At 33.1% G+C, this 20,719-nt stretch overlaps 1 protein-coding gene across 1 annotated transcript in view; it reads right to left on the reverse strand.

The window, feature by feature from the left end:
• The window catches only part of LOC129948977 (mitogen-activated protein kinase ERK-A), a 38,249-nt gene extending 18,733 nt beyond the window's left edge, over positions 1 to 19,516 (reverse strand). Inside the window, exons 1-2 of the mRNA XM_056060143.1 lie at positions 18,030 to 19,516; positions 89 to 1,408 (exon numbers count right to left, since the gene is read on the reverse strand). Of these exons, the coding sequence (XP_055916118.1) occupies positions 89 to 261 (173 nt within the window). The 5' untranslated portion in view covers positions 262 to 1,408; positions 18,030 to 19,516. The remainder of the gene's footprint in view (positions 1 to 88; positions 1,409 to 18,029) is intronic.
• Between the last annotated feature and the right edge of the window lie 1,203 nt (positions 19,517 to 20,719).

Genomic DNA, 20,719 nt, shown 5'->3' on the forward strand with positions numbered 1-20,719 from the left:
AATGTACTTATTTTATATATTTAAAGCTATAAATGCAAATTATAGTATTTTTGTGGTGTACAAAAATAAAAGTATTATGTTTACTTACACAACCATTCCATAAGCACCTTCGCCTATGTATAACAAATCCTTATAACGAGGGCCAACTTCGAAGATTTGACCTCTAATCACTTCGGCATTGGGATTCGATGGAACAGCAACACCGTTATTGTTCGTGTTATTGGCCGTCGCCGATGCTGATGTCACACATGCTTCTGCCATGATAGTTTTTTAAGACTAGTGTACCTTTGCGCTTGCAAATTATTTATTTTTCTTCGGTTAAGGGGGTTGATGAGTGAACTGATGAAAGATATATAAAAGAATAGACGATGATGACAACCACGTTACTCCTTAAGCACACGATAGAATTTCAGTGGAGCACCAACAGGTCCTGGATCTCGTGTGGGGCGCGTCTCTCGTTTCACTTTCTTCTTTGCTTCGATTATTTTGGTGTATACCTATCTAACTTCTACAACACAAGAGACACCACCAAGAACGAAGACGAAGAGCTCACAGCTCACACAAAAAAAAATAAAACAGTGAGAGAGGACACAACAAGGGGTTGGTCGTGCTATGGTATAGAGTTGGAGTCGTGTGATGTGATGTAGTGGTTTGGTTTGGATTGGTTTTGGATTTTGTTTTTGTTAGGTTGATGATGACGAGTACTGAGCTGATGGCACCTTTTGATTTTTTCAATAGTCTCTTCTTTTATTTTATTTTTTTCTGTTTTTGTGCGTTTTCCTCTTCAATGCATTTAATTAATTCCCACACCGTTGAGTCGTCTCGTTACTCGTAACGTTGTATATCGTCGTAGTCGTCGTAGGTTCTTAAAGGTAAGAACGAAGAAACGATGAAAGCCGGAAACTGGTGAGACAACGACCAAGGCAACGACAACGACAGCTTTAGCGATGAAAAAATATAATTTTAATACAACAACAACAAATTCGTATGATAATTTGACTCGGTACGAAAATATCTTTTACTGAAGGATTTTTTTCTTATTCGTGTTTATTTTAAAATATTTTGCGGTGATAAAATATTGTAATTTTTTTGTATTTCTTTCGTTTTTTTGTTTTCTTGCTTTTAGAGGTTGTTTGACATTGCCTTCACTTTCCTTTTGTATTCCTTGAATCCTTCAGCGACGACACTCTTTTTTTTCTGACTCTCTTAAGCACGCACCTTTAGTGTAATGTTTTGTTGTAGTTGTTGTTGCTTTTTGGTTGGTTTTTCCTTATTTTCTTTTTGTACGTATGTGCGGTGGTGGAGTGTATATTTTCTCTTTGAGCTTTTCAAGGTGTAGTGAAAATTTTTGTTGGTAGATACATTCCTTGTTGATGGTGCGGCGCTGTCACTTTAGCCTGGTTCTATTCTATTGAATAAAGTAAAAAAAAGTAAATCACCCCCAAAAATTAATAGGAGCACAGAAAAGTGTTGCTGAGTTAAGTTCAAGTTTTTACAACTTAAAAAATACTAAATACTAAACTTATACTTAGGTATTAAAAAATAAAATGTATATAATTTTTAATTGTTTGACTCTTCAGTTATATGGCCCATACACTACGCCAACCGTTAGAGCAAACAAATGTATTTTTTATTATAAAAATGTTTGTACAAACTTTTGAAAGAAATTTAAAAAATTTCGAATTTTCCGTGAGCGCATAAACATGTTTGAGTTGTGTGTTTTGAATTTTGGTCAAGCATATGTCAACTTTTATTAAGTGAAGATGTATCAAGAAGATAAACAATGTTTTTGGGGGATTTTATCGAATTGTATAAAAGTTTACCGGTGATGTGGTGCGTTAAGAGCAAAGATTATTGTAATTGGGTGCTTAAATCTGCTCCGTAGGAAGGTCTGATTTAGGTGAAAAACGTTACGCAATTAATATCTCTGAAACATGTTTGTGTAGTGAGTGGCGAAACTATGTTTGCTCAAACACACGTTTAAACAAATGGGTTTGCTTAGTGTATAAGTCCTTTTATGGGCTTTATATGTTTGACAGATCCTAGGTAAATTATTTTATAAAAAAGTATGAAATGTATGAGGCCATTTTCAAACTAATTAATTCTAGGAGAAATGTTCAAAAAAGTTTTTAATATACAAATGGGAGAAACAAAAACGAAATCAAGTTCAAACTGCTCGGCATTCCTTGCAGTGCGAGTAATACGGTTGAATGTTTAGAGGGGGAATGTAACTGGCTTATTTTACAGAACATATTTTGTAAGAAAAATGAGAGAAAAGAAACATTGGCGAGTTCAATATTGTATTGGATAGCGTCCTGGATAGTTGAATTTTTAGATGCCCTATAAACGAGATAGATGTTCGGTTCTAATTCTATCGCCTGTCGTTTTTAAAGATCTTTTTTGGATTTTGTCCAAAAGACTTTAATTTGTTTAAAGGGTACCTGTCGAGTTATGTTCAAATCTTGGGCGATGAAGCCTTGGTAAATTACAGATAAGAAGGGGTGACATATTTACTTGCACCGAAGAAGTGATCTATGATGCATATATCGAATACTGAAAGTTGAATAGTTTCTTCGATGCAAGTGCCACTCGTGGAAAGCGATATTGTAGGTGAATTTCGCTTTGACAGGAGGAGGACGCTTAGATTTGTTTGAAGTATTCAAGGTTCAATTTTACAAATTGGAAACTTACAGACATACGAGTACATATGTTTGATAGATTTATATCTGAAACATATTTAGTTTCTTGAAGCAAAATGGATACAAATTTATTACTTCATGCATCATTTTATTATTTTTTGTTTGTCGATGAAGCGTTTACATCGAGTTTTTTTTTATGTTAATTAAAGCTTTCGTCTGTTGGGTCTTAATTTTTTTAGGATTACAATTTCTTTCCAAATCTATCTATAACATCAGATCTTATATTGGGATTTTTGGGAGTATGTAAATTTATGAAGTTTTTTCTTCAATATAATAAAATAAAACTTTCCAAATCTGAAATCCCTTACTTCAATGTCCAGTTTAAATATTTACGAGGTGTGTTTAAAAAGTACCCGGAGCTTTTTAATTTCGCCGGTCTGGAGTGTCCGAAGGTCAAAATTTGTTTTGTATTGTGTTGGTATACATGCCCCTAAATTATGATGCAATTTTCAGCTATATTCACTGTTTACTTTGTCTGTGGTAGTTGCTAAGGTTCGACGTGTTTTTATGAGCTCGGCGATTTTTGCTTGTTTAAACAATGTTTGACAAAAAAAAACATTCACATGAACATCGCTAAGGAGCTGTAAAATGACGTCAACGACGATTCAAGTTTGCTTGAAAGGGTCATAACTGGTGATGAAACATGGGTGTACGGTTATGATATCAAACCAAGGCACAATCGTCCACCTGGACGCATCCAACGTCACCAACGAAAAAAGCACGTCATGTTCATTCAAATGTTAAGGTTTTGCTTGCTGTTTTCTTTGATTATAATGGCATAGTGCATCAAGAGTTCTTACCACAAGGTCGTACGGTTAATAAGGAGTATTATCTTGAAATCCATCCGAAAAAAAACGCTCAGATTTATGCAAAAACTATTAATGGCTTTTGCACTACGATAACGCATCGGCTCACTCGTCGTTGCTAGTTCGTAATTTGTTGGCCAAAAACAATACCGTAGTCATGCCCCAACCTCCATATTCACTAGATATGATTCCGTGTAACTTTTTCCTGTTTCCAAAGTTGAAGAGACCCATGCAATGGGGGAGTTTTTCCTCGATTGAAGAAATAAAGGTCGAATCGCTGAGAATGCTCAAGGAGGTATCAAAAAGTGAATATGAAGAGTGCTTCAAAGATTCGAAAAAACGCTGGCATAAGTGTATTATATCTGGGGGAACTACTTTTAAGGGGACCACATTGATGTAAACGAATAAATAAATATTTTTTTGGAAAAACGAAAATTCCGGGTATTTTTTGAACACACCTCGTATACCACCTTATTATTTTTCGAAAATTCTCATTAGTTGTAAGTCTTAACCTGCGTTACAAAAACCTTAAAAGAAAGCTTAAGTCTAAAGGTTATAACATCAAGTTTTTGGAATTTATTGATATTGGAAACGAGTATTTCTAAGAAAGCGTATTGGAATCAGCACTAAAGACTAACTGCAGACAAAAATATTCAGAAACAAAAAGAAATTTCATCAAAGTTTTTATTAAACGTCAGATTGAAGACTTACAAGTCATCTTATAATAATTGTACTCTGAAAAATCATCATACAATTTTTGGTAAGGAAAATCTTGTTTTCACATAGCCTTAAAGATCTTTTTTAGGATTGTCAAGTTTTTAAAAAAACTGATATGATAGAAAAATTGTAAAGGCGAGATTTGAAATCAAAACATTTAATCGTTTAAAAGTGTCCTTTTGTTAGTGCAGCATAAAAAAACTATTTTTTTGATCAGTGGTGTTAAGTGTTTATTACGTAAAGTTACATTGAACTATGTGAAAAGCTTCCTTCCTCGCATAAAGTACAATTGAACCAAAGCAGAAAATTAGGAGTTACCGTGGGCTTAAGAATGAAAACTCTCGTTTATTTTCATAAAACCAATAAATTACCTCTTAACTCGTTAGTAAAGTTGTACTTTAAAATACAAATTTTTTAAAAAGAAAAACAAAATATATTGAATAACATTCAAAGCTAATTTTTTTTACTAGCCTTGTAACGCTCAATATAATTTTTAAATAAACTTTTTAATTGTCCTTAAAAACTTTACAAATTTTTCTAAGGATTACTGAATTTTAATCCAGAAGATTTGTTTCCAATCCCAATAATAACAAAACTGTCTGGATGTAACTCTCATCAGTAAACCTTTTGTCCAATTTCTGTCCTGCTTTAAAGTACAAAGATATGTATTTCAAGCGCACTACACGAATGTAGAATGATGAACACAGCTCTCTATTTCCGACATTTTAACCCTTTGATAAGTGTTAGCTTTTGCTGCTATTAATTTGCAATAAATTATGTCTCAGAATATGGGGTTCCCTAACCGTAAGTTGGCGTTTGATGAAATTAAGGAGGTCATCCCATGTGATGGGTTCAAAATAATATGTCTAGAATACGGCAGTAAACTGATTTTTCAAAATTCGAAGTCGGGCTGTTTAAAAATATAAAACAAATAAAGGAATCGGTGGAAAAGGACCAGGTAAACTTACTCATTAAGTTATCCAGGAAATTTTTAATAAAGGTTTTAAAGGTAATTTGAAAGTAATGTCGGTTATGAGCCGCAAAGCCCATACTTATGTGGAGAAACGTGATGAAAAGCGAATCTTACGTTCTGAGCCGTGCGTAAGTGATGCCGTTAAACAAGCCAGAATTGATTCAAGAGCTGAACAATCTGCTTTGAAAGAGTTTCAAGAAGAAGAGAAAGGAATACTCTATGGACCAGGCATCGCCGATTGAAAGGTAAGTTGATATTTTCATTGTTCAGAGGACCTGAAACTTTAAACGAGTTTTTCTCAGAAAACTGTGTTTTTTAAACTATCCTTCATCGTATCTAAAAAAGAGCTTGACAGAATGACTTGAAATTTGATGGGTTGGATTCAGCACATGTAAACGCATGGAATGAACTATCGACAAGCAAAAATTTCGACTTCTTTTTAAATGTCTCCCAAAAGTCCAATTTTTGGTATATTCATTTGATGATAGTTTATTCCATGCATTTAGGCTCATAGAAAACGCTGTTTACTTTTTTTATTTTAGATAAGCCATCAGCCGGAATCGTGGAGAAAGTGTGAGTATTACGGTTGAACTGTTTAAGGGGAGGAATGCAGCTGTCTATTTCTCTAGAGCATAAACCATTAAAATAACGGTAAAATGGGTGAGATCTTATGATGGTAATATCACCAATCAATCTAAATGCTCTACGTTCAATACTATCCAAGAGGCTTAAGTAAGTTGCAGGAACACCAGCCCAGATATGGGAGTTATACTCAAGCTTTGGGCGTATATAAGTCTGGTAAATAACAGCCAGATCAGAGGGGGAGAAAAACTTATTACATCGCTTTAGAAAACCCAAACATCTTGCGGCATTTTTGGCAACATCGCGTAAGTGATCGTTCCACAAAAGGTGGTGGTGAGGTGATACACATACCAAGAATATCGAGATGTTCAGTTTCCTCGATGCAAGTGCCATTTATACGATACAAGACAGCATTGCGTTTTCGAAGCATTAAATTCCACGCGGTTTCTTGTTGGTTTAAGTTGTAAACCAAATTTTATTTTCTTAATTTTTTTTTTTTTATAAACAGATGAGGATTATTTTTGGCTAAGCACCTTAAGGCCAGGTTCAGGTAAATGCGTGAATGATCATTCCAATTAAAATATTTAATCGTAATCAAATAACAGAAGTAAAAGTACTTTGAAAAATTTATTTTTGAGATTGTATACAAAATTCTTCAAAAGATTTAAGAATCGGTAACTTCTGAACTAAAATAATCATTCGCAAAGAAAATCTTCAGATAATTTCTTAAGCCAAACGAAGAATGTTATATTTTCTCTCTGATTTGATTAAATTTAATTCGTCACTGTAGAATAACCAAACATACTTCTTTTGTGATAACACACGTATGCCAACAATTGTTTGCTATCCATACTAAACTTTATTGCTAAATTAAGTCCTCATTATAAATAAAAACACATTTTAAGATAAGATTATTTTTAAAGAAACAACAACAACAATAAAAAAACTCAAATTATAATTTTATTTGTTTGTCTAACGCCAGCAATAAAATAAATATAACAATTGTTTAGGTAGAAACTTATTTTAAAACAAAAAAAGGGGATTCTCAAAAGAAACATATGTATAATCATTTCAAAAGTTAATATTCGTCATCACCATTTGCTAGAAAACAAAATTCATAAAACAAAAAATTACTATCATTTCCAAGACATGACGCAATATATATAAAATGTAGCTTTAATGCAAATGAATAAACAATTTGTTTTTTTTTTTTTTACTTTTTGCAACCACTTAGAGACCAATTCTAAACCGTAAAACAGTTAAATGATTGTTTGTTTTTATCAATCACAAAATATACAACAGAGTGAACTTTTTAACTAGGTATGTTACTTAATGTTAATGTTAGTCATTGTACCTAGTATGTAAGTAAGTAAGTAAGAAGGGGGAACAACTTTTTGTATCTAAGAATGAATTGAAGTATTTGCTTAAAGTTACCCAGTTAGATAATGGACAAGATAAGCTGATTATGGAATCCCTCCCTTCATTCTTTTTTTTTATTTTAATATCATCTAATAATAATTCCAAGTGAAGTTTACTTTGATGAGAGTTAATTGGTTTCAACCCCCAGGGTCTTAACTAAGAAGGCCAGAGGTGAAATATCACGACCAGGGTGATATATAATCGATAATAATTAATAACTGCCAATACCACTATTACCATTCTCATAGGTGATTATGAAGTTGTCTATTACTGAATCTTTCACGACTTTATTGGTTTACTTTTTTTTCCATGCCCAAACTTCTGAAAAATTGTTGAACCACAAAGTTATAGGAAACGCTAGACCTGCTTTGATAAGTATTTCTTGTGTAGAGTTAGGAGCAGTTGGATGTAAATTTCGATTAAGATAACATTTTTTGAAGGCCTTTGTTATCAATAGGGGGGCTCCGAGCTGGCTGGCTGACTGCTTATCATTTCAAGATAAAAGCAAATTTAGAAGTTTCAAACAAAAATTAAAAACACGAGTATTGTGATAAAAATTGAAAAGGGGAACTTTTGATTCAATTTTGTATTAATCCATCCATTTTACTAAACAAACATATTTCAAAGAATATGATTCTGTATTTTTAGTACCTAAAAATCAAATAATGATAATGGTAAAACCATGAATGCATTTTTTTTAATGTCCCTTAAAGTATTTGAATAGACTTGAGGCTGGCTTGAAAGTCAATTATCTGATTGGTCAGCTGTCAAAAAAGGCAACTTTAATGGATTTTTTTTTCGAAAGTTAATCAAGAAAAATCTCCCTAACTATCCGGGTATCCGGATACCTTTTTGTAAGTGTTTTAAGTGTAAAATAACAGCTGATCAAAAACAGCTGAGATGTCAAAAAAGGAATACAAAGGTATCCAAGAATTTCTAGGGTATGTTGATATCTGACAGAACAGCTGATTCAACACGTGTTTGAATTTCAAGAAACATCAAAATTGAATAGAATAGAAAGTAATTATGATCTATTTTTTTAAACTTTAAAATTGGCTTATTTTGTTCTCGTTTTGGTAGATGACTGAACAACTTGATTAAGTGATATTGATGATGGAATTTTACTTGAGAAATATTGATGTAATGTTGAACAGTTCGCCATCTAATATACTCTCCGAGCAATGAACATACCACTTGCAGAATTTCGCTGAATGCAAAATGAGCAGAACTCTTTGCTAAATTGAAGCTGTCTTTAGCTGTAAAGAAACTTTCTTGCTTACTCAAGATATAAACAAAAAACAACAGTTTTTTTCAGTTGAACTTTATTACTCTATGATTTATTTATTTCCTATACAACTTCATTTAATGTTTTCTTTAAAAGGGTTCCTCGTCAGTTTTGATGGACTTAGAGCTTGCCTGATGAGTGTTTTGTAAACAATAATGTTTTTGGTAGTTTTTGTACTATTAACTAAAGGTAGAGGTTTGTGAAGTAAGGTTCTAAATTTGAAATACATGACACTAAAGAAACTAAATAGAATGAAGTTGACTGCAAATGTAGCCCCTTATGTTGTCTTACCAACCCAATTTTTTTTTTTTTATAATAAACACACACTCAAGGGGATAATACTACCCTTATTATGCAGAGGCACAGTGTAAGCACTAGGAAGTGGACAGAGGGTTTAAATGGAGATGTCGGTGCACATTGGTTTTGAATTCCTGAATATTGCAATGACTAGGAAAGACAGAGTGTGGTAAGGCATTCCACATTCGCGTATTACGGCTAAAGAACGAATCTCTGTATTTGACAGTACGGCCGAAGTTGGGCTCGAGGGTATACTGATGAGCATTCCTAGAAGCGCGAGTATTACGGTTGAACTGTTTAAGGGGAGGAATGCAACTGGCTATTTCACTAGAGCATAAGCCTTTAAAATAACAGTAAAAAAGTGTGAGACAAGAGACCTTACGGCGATGTTCAAGTAAATGAACTTATGATGATATTATCATCTATCAATTTAAATGCTCTACGTTCAATACTATCCAAGAGGCTTAAGTAAGTTGCAGGAGCACCAGCCCAGATATGGGAGTTATACTCAAGCTTTGGACGTATATAAGTCTTATAAATATCCCAGATCAGAGGGGGAGAAAAACTTCTTGCATCGCCTTAGAAAACCCAAACATCTTGCGACATTTTTGGCGACATCGCGTACGTGATCATTCCACAAGAGGTGGTTGGTGACACACACACCGAGAATATCGAGGTGTTCAGTCTCATTGATGCAAGTGCCATCCATGGATAATGGCAAAAGGGGTATATCACGCTTTAACGATACAAGACAGCATTGGGTTTTCGAAGCATTAAATTCCACGCGGTTTTTTAATCCCCATTGAACAATGCTGTTTAGGTCGGAATTTAATGAGCTTATCATATTTTGTCGTTGCAGTTCCACATCCGCAGGTGAGGGATGTGGATCTGAAAACGAATATGAAAAGCCAAGAGTACTATCGTCAGCGAAACAATGTATTGGATTAGAAGTTGAAGACAGGAGATCATTAATAAAAATGAGAAAGAGTGTCGGAGATAAAACGGAACCCTGGGGCACACCAGCGTTTATTTTGTGGTTTTCAGACTTGAATTCATCTAATACTACTTGTATTGAACGATCCGAAAGGTAATTACTAATCTAATGAAGCAGGTATTCATGAAAACCGAAAGCACGCATTTGCGATAAGAGAGCTTGATGCCAAACTCTCTCAAATGCTTTTGAAATATCAAGTGCAATAATCTTACTTTCTCCAAAACGATGTAAAGATTTGCTCATGGTTTGGTGAGATGAACCATGAGATCACCAGTGGACCTATTGCTACGAAAGCTGTATTGCCGGTCATTAAGAAGCTTACGATCTTCAAGATATTTCTTAAGCTGATAATTAATCAGCGTTTCCATGACCTTGGAAAGAAGGGACGTAAGCGCAATCGGTCGGTAGTTGGAGGGTGAGGAAGATTCGCCTTTTTTTGGGAATAGGCAAATGCCGTTTTCCATCCGCTCCGGAACGATACCTGAGGAGTAGGACAGATGAAAAAGCTTACGCAGTGGTTTTGCCAGCGTTAAAGAACAACTCTTCAGACAATAGCGGGGATACCATCCAGACCAGCGGATTTATGTGTGTTTAGATCTCTTAGGACTCTTGCCACAGTACGAGTGCGAAAAAAGATTGGTCCCATAGAATCACTTACTCGCTCAAATACAGGCAGAGAGGGAGACGTTTATGGCCTTATGACTTACAACACTCAACCATTCCTGTGTGCGAGTAATTGCAGGGATGGAGCGGACCTACACTTTATATGCCGAATCCGAACGGCTAATTTGAGAAAGAGAATTTGGAGAATTTGTTAATTCCTCGCACCGTGAATAAAAACTTTAGTTGGCAGAGGCAGGGATCGAACCCAAGACTCTACAAAAAAATTATTTTCACATACGCATCGAACATAAGCACAGGAAGATTTATACAAAACACAAATTATCTTAGTAAATTTTTACTGCGTTCGCCAACGAACTATTCAATAAGTTTTAAACGTTTTGTTTAAACACAAATAAAACTCAATTTAACTTGAGACAAAGTTAAAATAGTTTCAAGGAATTAATAGTGAATATTTCAACTATTACAACCCTCTTTGTTTTAAAATTTCAAAATTGTTTTGCAGTTTGTTTTAAATTTTATCCTCTAGTTTAATTTTTATTCTAAACGACAATTTGTGCGTCACTAGACGTGCAATGAACTTCCCCAATGAATATCCATTTTGTTATCAAAATATATTTGAAAAAAAAAAGAATATTCTAAAATGCCAACCAAATTGGGTATGCACTAACAAATATAGTTAACGTTTGTACGTGATCACTTTCAAATGACAGCTTAAAAGGAAGGTTTAAATAATTCATTGATTTCTTAAAATAAGTTAAAAGAAAAAGAGAAGAAAAAATATGTATGTGCATACATACATATACGAGGGGTGCTATATAACGATTGAAATCCTTTAAAAAAAATGTGTATTATTATTTATTTATTTATCTACTTGTTATATTAAAAGAGTACATTATCTAAATTTGAAAATTTAAAATAAGAAAAAGAAAATGCCGATGGAATGTATACTTTTTGATATATTTATTGGTAAGTTTACTTTTAGATAAGAATGAAAATAGTAATAAGTTAAGAAGCATGGCGAATCATATCAACAAAAGTTATTGGGTTTTTCTTATGTGATTTCAAGGTACATGCAAGTTGAAATTCTTTTTGGTTATAAAGAAATAGCAGAGAGCTATAAAAACTCCATAGCTTCATCCTATCCATTCTTTAAAATTTTCATTGTATTGGGCAACCTTGTTTTGGAACATTACAAAATACAAAAGTTTGTGATTTGCTTGGCTTAGAAAATCGGTTCGTTTAGTAATGGTTTAGAAGAGAGTCTCATATCGAAGTAACAATTGGTACCAAAGTTTAAGAAAAAGAAATGGGTTTGTTAAGGTTTTAAAAAATAACATTTTCAATGACAAAATATGGATTCTTTAAACGAACTCTATTGATTCAACAAAATATCTCACACGTTGTGGCTTTCGGGCACTATCCCAGGGTTTATAAAAGACCTCGAATTTTTATATTTTTGTGGTCAGAATTAAAGAAGGTATTTTTAAAAGCTTAAACAAAAGCAGTGGAAAGTATTTCAATTGAAACAATGCGTGGCACCTGCAAGGGCAATAATTTTGTATATATTAAGAAATAACCAGGACTAAATAAATTTAATAATAGGTCCGTTCGCGTACTTTCTGCACTAAAATTCGTAAAAAGAGTTATTTTAAAGAGTGGGGTAAAAGCGAACGCGAAAACAACACATTTTTCACACAATATTACTGTTTTGTTGTTGTTCTTTGAAAATTTGTTTTTAAATTTTATATGAATCGAGCAATTTATTTGAAATTCTATCAAATTTGACAATTTTCACAAATCAGCACAAAAAAATTTCTTGGGCTAAAATTCGTTGCAGAAATATTTTACTCTCTCGCGAGTGCTCTCTTTTAAGAAAAACTACGAAATTTTTGAGTACGCGACAGGATTTCGTTAGAGTTCATATTTTTTCGTAAAATTGGACTGTTTTAGGAGGGTACGCGAACGGACCTTATTTTGAATAGAAAATACTAGTTGTAGGAGGGCTTAGTTAGAAACATAAATTGTTGTTTTAACAGCTCAATATTCTAAGTAAAATTATTTAGTATTGAAAAAGTAATAATAATTTAAACGATATACAATTTATTTTTGCCCAAGTGTAGCTTTTTTCATGTTGTGGGGTAGAAGAACCATCATCCTCAGAGCTTACAATTTAAAGGAAGTTTACATACCCACAGTTTATGACAATTTTGTAAGTCAGATTTAAGAGCCGTGTTTTGTTGGAAAATCTATCAATAGTATAGTAGGATTTTACACAAATAACAAAAACAATATCCACAGTATGGATACTACCTGTAAAAGTTGAAGTAGAATCTTACTACGGATGGGTTTTTGACATTTATACGAGCCTCGAATGGATCTCATGTGATTTCGTTCTCAAATGTTGGTACAATTGATATTGCATTTGTATCTCGATGGCTGTGTTTGTTGAGTTGTTGTGCATTTGGAATCATGTCTTTTCCATTGGGAATAAAAATCAATCTGTTACTGTTGATATTATTGAGTTTTGTTAATGATAATGGACCAACTGGGCTTATTTCGCAAGAGACAAAAATAGAAAAGATAAATAAGTTTAACTGTTTCCACCAAAGGTTTATCTCAGTTTAGATTACATAAATCTTTTGGTGTTTCGAATGCAGAAGAAGATTTTGATGTGTTTCGATGTTTTTTATGAACTGCAAATGAGTCTGATTCGTGTTAAACAATGAACAACTTAATAGTTCAGCACCATACAAGAATATGCTACCTACTCCATGTGCAATTTTTGTTTTTTAATTTGCTTAAAATTTAATATTTTTTGTACACAAACATGCAAATAAACAGACCATAATGCATTATCTGTAAAACCAACTACTCCACACAGGTTTTTCTTCACAAATTTTGACTCGACTCCAATCCCCAACCGGAATCGAGTCGAATCAAGCTTATTTCAACTCGATTCAGGTATATAAAGAATTGAGGCGAGCTTCAAGCTAGCTTCAACACCACATGTTAAGGAAGTAGCCTACGAAACAACCCCCTTCTTGAAGTTTTTATTTTATGTGGAATTGTTTGGTTAATCTCAATTTCTAGATGTTTTCTTGTCCATTTTATTAGTTTTAGTTAGTTTTTTTGCTGAAGTTAATTTTAACTTTTGATTTTCACAAAACTTTCTCCTATTTTTGTGTTTATTTTATTATTATTCTGACAGGACCTCTTTCAGTCGTACCAATTTTTAAATACAAATACAATTTGCCTACTGCCGATGGGTTTTCTTGGAAATTTTCTACTGTACTATTTATAGAATGTAAAAAAAAGCACGGGTAATTTTAACTTCATACTGAAAAACCAGGCTTTAAAATGATAAATGGAATAAATATAAATTTAGAAGCAGTAAAGGAAGTTGTAAGACCAAAATCATCTTCAGTGATGGTGCTTCGTCAACAAACACAAGACATACATAAATGTGTAAATAAAAACCTTCTTGCTTTAAGAAAGACTAATTTATTCTCAAAAATAAACTTTATACGGCATAATATGATTATTTTTTTCACGATTTCCATCCTTCAGTCATTTTCAGTTCGGTTACCCTAGTTCAGCGGATTATCGGTATGAATTTACTTTTTCAAAAACGATATAAGCCTGTCTATAGAATTACACCTTTTTTTGTAACAAACTAAATGATATACATACGAACCAACATAGAGGGTTCATCATATGCTAGGCAGACTTTTTTCTTGTATGGTTTCTTTAAGTTGCAGGTCTATGTCCAATAAGCCACAACGGACGGTGACTTCTGAGTCAACGTAATCTGTCACGTCTATCACATTCTATATGTATTTTATAAGCCGGGTAGCTTCGACAGACATTGCGAAATATATTTATATGTATGTATCACAAGCTATACATGACATCCATCAATAGGTTATTTTTGAAAACAATGAGTTGATTGAAATTTTACACATAATTTATTATGGAAAACTTTGTATGTACCTACGAGTAACTACAAGAGTTTCTGTTATACTAGCTATACTAAATAACCCCAAGCAGTGAGTCTAGAAACACTTAAAACACAATATTTAACCATTATTTTGTGGCTTGTAGTGCAGTGCGTTTTACCCAGTTATGACAGTTGGTCTCATCAGTTCGTTCTGACATTCTATTATAATACTCGCATTTTGTTGATAATTATAGAAACAATTAGTAACTTAATAATATGCTGGGATTTATATAATTTCCTTAGAAGAATTCGTTTAAAAAATACTTTATTGTATTTTTAAAGAGATTGTGGTTTTAAAAAAGATATAAAACGCATATAATTTATGTTTTTGACAAGAATTTAGTTTTGTTGTAATGATAAGGTTATGCCATTATTTTCTGGCTTGCTCGAATAAATTCAAAACCGATGCCATATTTTTGACAGTATGTAACTGTCAAAAATAATTTGCCGAATATTCTCTTCCAAGGCGTCAATTGGCTCACATAATATCACAAAAACAGTTCAGCGGTATTAATGGCTCAAACACAAACACGCTTCGGCTTCATCTGCGTTACGTTGGGCCTGCTTCGATGTTGCTTTGAATGATACTTCCAACATGACATTTCTAAAATGGCACGTCTGTCATTAGCAGTTGTTATTTTTTGTTTTTCAAAATAATAAAAATGAATTTGATTCACGAATCGATATGAGATAATGCGCTCATCAGAAGTTGTCTACAATAAATTTATTGTTTTATTTATTGATTTTTTAGTCGGATAAACCGACAGGGTTGCCATGAATTAAACCAGCAAGATAGCCCAAGTTGAAAATATTTAAAGCCCAAAATTAGAGTAAAAAAGTAGCTCACTATAAAAATATTTTTAGCCCAAAATGGGAGCGGAAAAAGTAGCTCAAATAAAAGTCAACTTTATAAAAATCTAGTAGCTTTAATTATACTTTGCTATTTGTTTCTGTACGAACAAAATAACAATTGAGATATCATACTAGAATTTTTCTTGTTGATTTTGAGAAAAATAGGCGTATTTCCGAGAAATAGCCTAATCTATCTAGTCTGATGTTGAGTAAATAATTAACAAAAATTATACGTTTTCTTAAAAATATTTGTGCTACTTATAGCTTAATTATGATTGGACTAGGTACATATTTTTGTGGGCTATTTTAGAAAAAAAGATATGTAGCTCAATTTCCGACAAATATTCTAATCGAAGAAGCCTGATATTAAATGAAGGAAAATATTGCCCATGATTTTTATATTTGGCTACTTATAGCTCAGTTATATATATGACAGTTATGCTGAAATACTTAATTTGTTGACTGTAAGGCGCCAGTTACAGCTATTATGAAATCGATGAAATTCATTTTCCTGAACAGCTGATACTTTTATGTTCAAAAGCGAAACGAATCGTTCCACTGATTCAATTTCACACAATTCCCATGACAGATTTTAATCAGTAAAAGTTTTTCGGTGGATTGCAATCAGGAAGTTTTTTTCAATGACAGAAACTTTTAATGATAGCTTTAAACGACCTGTCAAGAAAATTCCAATGTTTGTTTTCAATGATGTAAACTAATGATAGATATAACTGGCGCCTTATTCTTTTCTAAAAATGTATTTTTATATTTTCCGGACGGAAATTAATTTTCCTGAACAGCTGATACTTTTTGTTTAAAAGTGAAACGAATCGTTCCACGGACTTGTGTTCCAATTTCACACAATTCCAATGCAAGATTTCTGTCAGTAAAAATGTTTCAGTGGCTTTCAATTAGGAAATTTTGTTCAATGACAGAAATCTTTAATAAAATCTACAAAATGACCTGCCAACAAAATTTAAAATGTTTGTTTTCAATGAAAATATTTTGTATACATTTAACTGCACAATTGGAAAGAAAATTCCATTAAAATTCTAACAATTTGTTTATGGATTTCCCTTTTTTTTTAAATAAATCCAATGTTTTTTTTTATTTCAGAATTTTGTTTGACAAAATACAATAAATTCATGGCTGGCACTTTTTCTGAAACTCTGAGGACCTTGTTTCCAAAAAGAACAGATATAATTTCTTAACCACCGAAACCAAAAAAGAATGATTTTTTTAGGTTAAGTACGCGCGATTATTTTATTTGTTGCGAGTGTGGATAATGTGGAACGCGAATACGGTTTGACAGTTCGTATCAACTTTCGCGACGAATACATTTATTTTCTTTAATTCACTGATATTAAAAAGTAAAAGTATGCATCATAAATCAAATAAAAACTATGTTGCTATCGTTTTGTTGATTATTTGTTTGGAAAAATATCTTCAAACGTATATAAATTCACATTTTGTAATTCATTCGTCGTTCATTGATCGCACTCATGTGAATACAGCTTTATATGAAGCTGTCACTTTTGAACTGTCATTTTTTGATATTTTACAATTGGCCAGTTTATATTTCTGAGGTTTCTAGGAATTTTTTTTCAGGCGGATAAACAGAGCAGGAAAATGAAATAAAACACAATTCACTATAAATTCTTACCTAGCATTGAAATTAGGTACCTACTTCTTTTCTTCCTATTTGAATTGTGCGATAGAGAACCGTGGAAAACTCGTATCATAAAAATTATGTTCTCAAATTTCTCAAAACAAAACTGAGAAATTTGTATACAATTTTATTTATACTTATGAAAATACGGAAATATCTGAGACTATAGAAATATAAACTGACCAAAAATGATACGTTTTTAAAAAACGCATTGAAATTGCTGAAATTATCATACAAAATTGGGATGTTTTTTTCTCACGGTAAACAATACATTTTTATTTTTGACTTTTATTAAATTATTAAAATTATAACGTCAACTTATGATTTACAATGATTCACAAATCAGCTCTGAGTATTATTCTTTGAACTGTCAAAACTTGTTTACATCAAGCAAAACATACATTATGTTTGTTCCCAGGATTCTTTGGGCATAAATTGTTGGCCTGTAAGATTTTAAAGAGTGGGGATAAGATTCTCTCAGAGAGAGAGGAAAACTGTCATAAAAATATGTCACGGTTTCCTGGCAAAATTTGACAACAACTCAATCAATGCGAAGCAAACCGATAGGACGACGCTTATAACTGTAGGTTTGTGCCCAAAACTATAAAATTTGTTTTGTTTAGGAAGCAAATGTTGACAATTGGCTTTTAAGGTTTGGAACAGACCTAATGAAACTTTGAACTTTCATAATTTGTTATCACTCATTTTTTGATTTAAAGTTATAAAAACAACTACTTAATTTCATTACTGAAAGTTTGACAGAATAATAGTCCTCTCTAAATAATTTTAATAAACTCAAAACAATTTTTAAAAAAATGACACTTGATATATTTTTTTACTTAGCAAAATAGTGTGAAAATGAACAAATAATTTCATAACAATTTGCTTTTATTAAAAACAAAAAATTAAAAATACTTTGACATTTTGCAAGTGTTAACCTTGAAAGTAATAATATGGGTATGTTTCCATATTCTTAATTTTTATTGATTTTCAGAAAATCATACAATTTAAAAAAAAAAAAGGAACAGGCCTTATGATAAGTACCTATTCCATATGCTAATTCAAAAAACAAACAAAACAAAAATTATAAAAACAAACAAACTTTCTATACTCACAAGGTATTAGATTTTCCAAATAAATAACATCAAAGTGACAACACTGTTTTTTGTATGTTTTTCCTGTACCAAGCCGGGCGCAGCAGGCAAAGGCCAAAGGGAAGCTGTAAAATCCAAGAAGCAAAACGGAAACAAAAATCTAAATCCGTGCTTTTCTTCAAATTCGGTGTTTTTGGTCGATCACGATTTTTGGTCTTGACTGAAGTGACGCAGGACGACGAAAATCCAAAAAGGAGTTGTAATGTATTTATGGCCTGAAGAAAGAAACCACGCGAGAGGAGAGACGAGAATCCAATATTGACTTGAAACAAAAAAAGTCGATTTTTGAATATTTTTTTCTTTGCTTTTTTTCAAAATAAAATTATTGGTAAATCTTTTTTAATTTTGTTTGCAGGAGAACCGAGATTAATGGTGACGGTGCGGCGGTGGTGGTGGTGTTTGGATGTGGAACAGGGCGAATATTACCGCAAAACACTGATAAAGGAGATGACGCAGGAAGATTGTGCGATGAGAAGAGAATTATTTCGGTTTTAATTTTAATCCAATGGGCGGATTCGCCAAGCACAAGTGTTGCATGCAAAAGAGGAATGCGACGATTTTGTTTGTGTGTTTGTGTTTGCTTTTGCTTGCTGGCGGCGCTGGTGCTTCTGCTTCTGCTGGTTTTGGTTTGGTGTCTTCTTCCTGTACAAATATATATGTACATATATTGTGACGAAGGAAGAAGGAGGTATTTTTCTTTATGTATATATTTTTTTTCTTTCTCAACAGAACAGAACACTTTAGAAGGATTTTCTTTTTAAATTTTCCAATCGAATTTCCACCGAAGCCGAAGGCGAGAAAAATGCACTTTTTTTGTTTTTAATCTAGCTGTAGCACCAGAGAAGACTAAGACCAGACAGACACCGTCGTCGTCCGTGCCGTCTGTCGTGTATTCGTCGTCTTGGTATATCGTTTAGTCAGCCGATGAGCAAATTTTGATTTCTTGGAAAAGCAATGCACAGCACAGGCAGAGTCGGAGTCGGAGGCAAAAAGGCAGAGACCAGAGAGGCACAGGCACACCGCAAGAACAAGAACTCGATAATCGAGATAGGACAACTGCGATATAGCGACAGCGATACTGTGACTGTGACCGCCGCGAAGGAGACGGTGGCGGTGCGGTGCGTTGCGGTTTGGTGATGTGAAAAGAACAAAAATCTTTGTATCTTTTTTGCACACCTCACTTCTCACACACTTTGGGGCACTTATGGTTTTGGAGAGCACTTCTTGGTTGGAGAAAGACTTTACAATAACCTTTTCTTTAAATTGATATTCTTTGATCGGCGATTGAAGATTGAACTTGATTTGATTTGAGAAAAAGGATGTTTTTTTGAGAAAATCAATCACTACATCGCAATATGTCAACCAACTCAACAACTTGCTAAACTCGTTCACTCGTCGTTCTCGTTTTCGTTCTCGTTCACTTGGGTTTCTTTTTCAGGGTGTTTTTCGTTGAAGTTGAAGAAGACGACAAATGGATGGAGAACAAAGCAGAGAAAGAGTGATAAAAAAGCAGAAAGTGCGTTAAATTTTGTTTGATTTTTGTGGAATAGAATGGAATAATAAAGAGAGAGTGGATCAGAAAGCAGGTGTATTGGGGGTGTAGGGATGTGTTCGCGTAGATTTGACACTTGTTTCGATATAAAGTAAATAAGGTATAGGCTACACTTCATTTTAATATAGGGTCTGTTTGTTTAGGGGAAAAACATGTAAAATTTGCTGCTATTATAATAAAATAAATTGGGTGGCACAACAGTCCGTTGAGAACTAGGACCTGGTGATCATTCCTGTGTGCGAGTAAAGTTGTCAGGGGACCCACAGTTTTAAGACGAATCCGAACGGTTTATTTGAGAAAGCACCTTTCATGAAAAGAATTACTCTTGGAGAATTTGTCAATTCGTCGCAAGAGTGAAAAAAAACTTTAGATGGAACAGGCAGGGATAGAACCCAAGACCTCTAGCATGATAGTCCAACGCACTTACAGTCATGTTTTAGTGTATAATTTGGATTTACATTTTAAGAACTTAAATTTCAATCTGTTGGGGCTTAATGGCACAGCCGTTAGTTCGAATTGTGTTTTGGGTACATAAAAATCCTGTTAGACCCAAATTCTGAGATTCCACAAGAATAATTGCAAAAACACAATCACAATTTTGAAATATTAAATAGAAACAATGGGGCAATCAGAAATACTACCTGAAGCTTTGTGCCTGCCTTAGTTCGTAAATATCGTAAGCAAAGAGATAAACGCCCGAATAGATCCATTTTAAATTTTGTCTCCCTTTTTCTACTGACAACTGTCAGTACTGTCATTGACAATTTTGTTTGTCGCATTTTAGAATCTGTGAATAGCAGCAGTGCCTTAATTGTGTTTAATTTATAAAAAAAATAAAAGAAATCAATAAATAAATACAAAAAAATAAGTAAATTTTATATGAAACGATCGATGTTTGAAGCTACATTACGTTTTGCAAATCCTTACGTCACGCTTTATGGCATATAATATCGTAAAGTCGGTAAAGACTCCTGTCAAAAACCCGACTATCCTAAGGATTGGTTGTAGTTTAGCCATAAAGTGTATGTTTTTCAATAGAAAACGTAGCAAGAAAGCATGAAAAACCAATCTTGCTTGCAGAGTGGTCCCTTTTCCAAAC

Source organism: Eupeodes corollae, chromosome 3 (genome assembly GCF_945859685.1).
Source record: "Eupeodes corollae chromosome 3, idEupCoro1.1, whole genome shotgun sequence".
NCBI classification, from domain to species: Eukaryota; Metazoa; Arthropoda; class Insecta; order Diptera; family Syrphidae; genus Eupeodes; species Eupeodes corollae.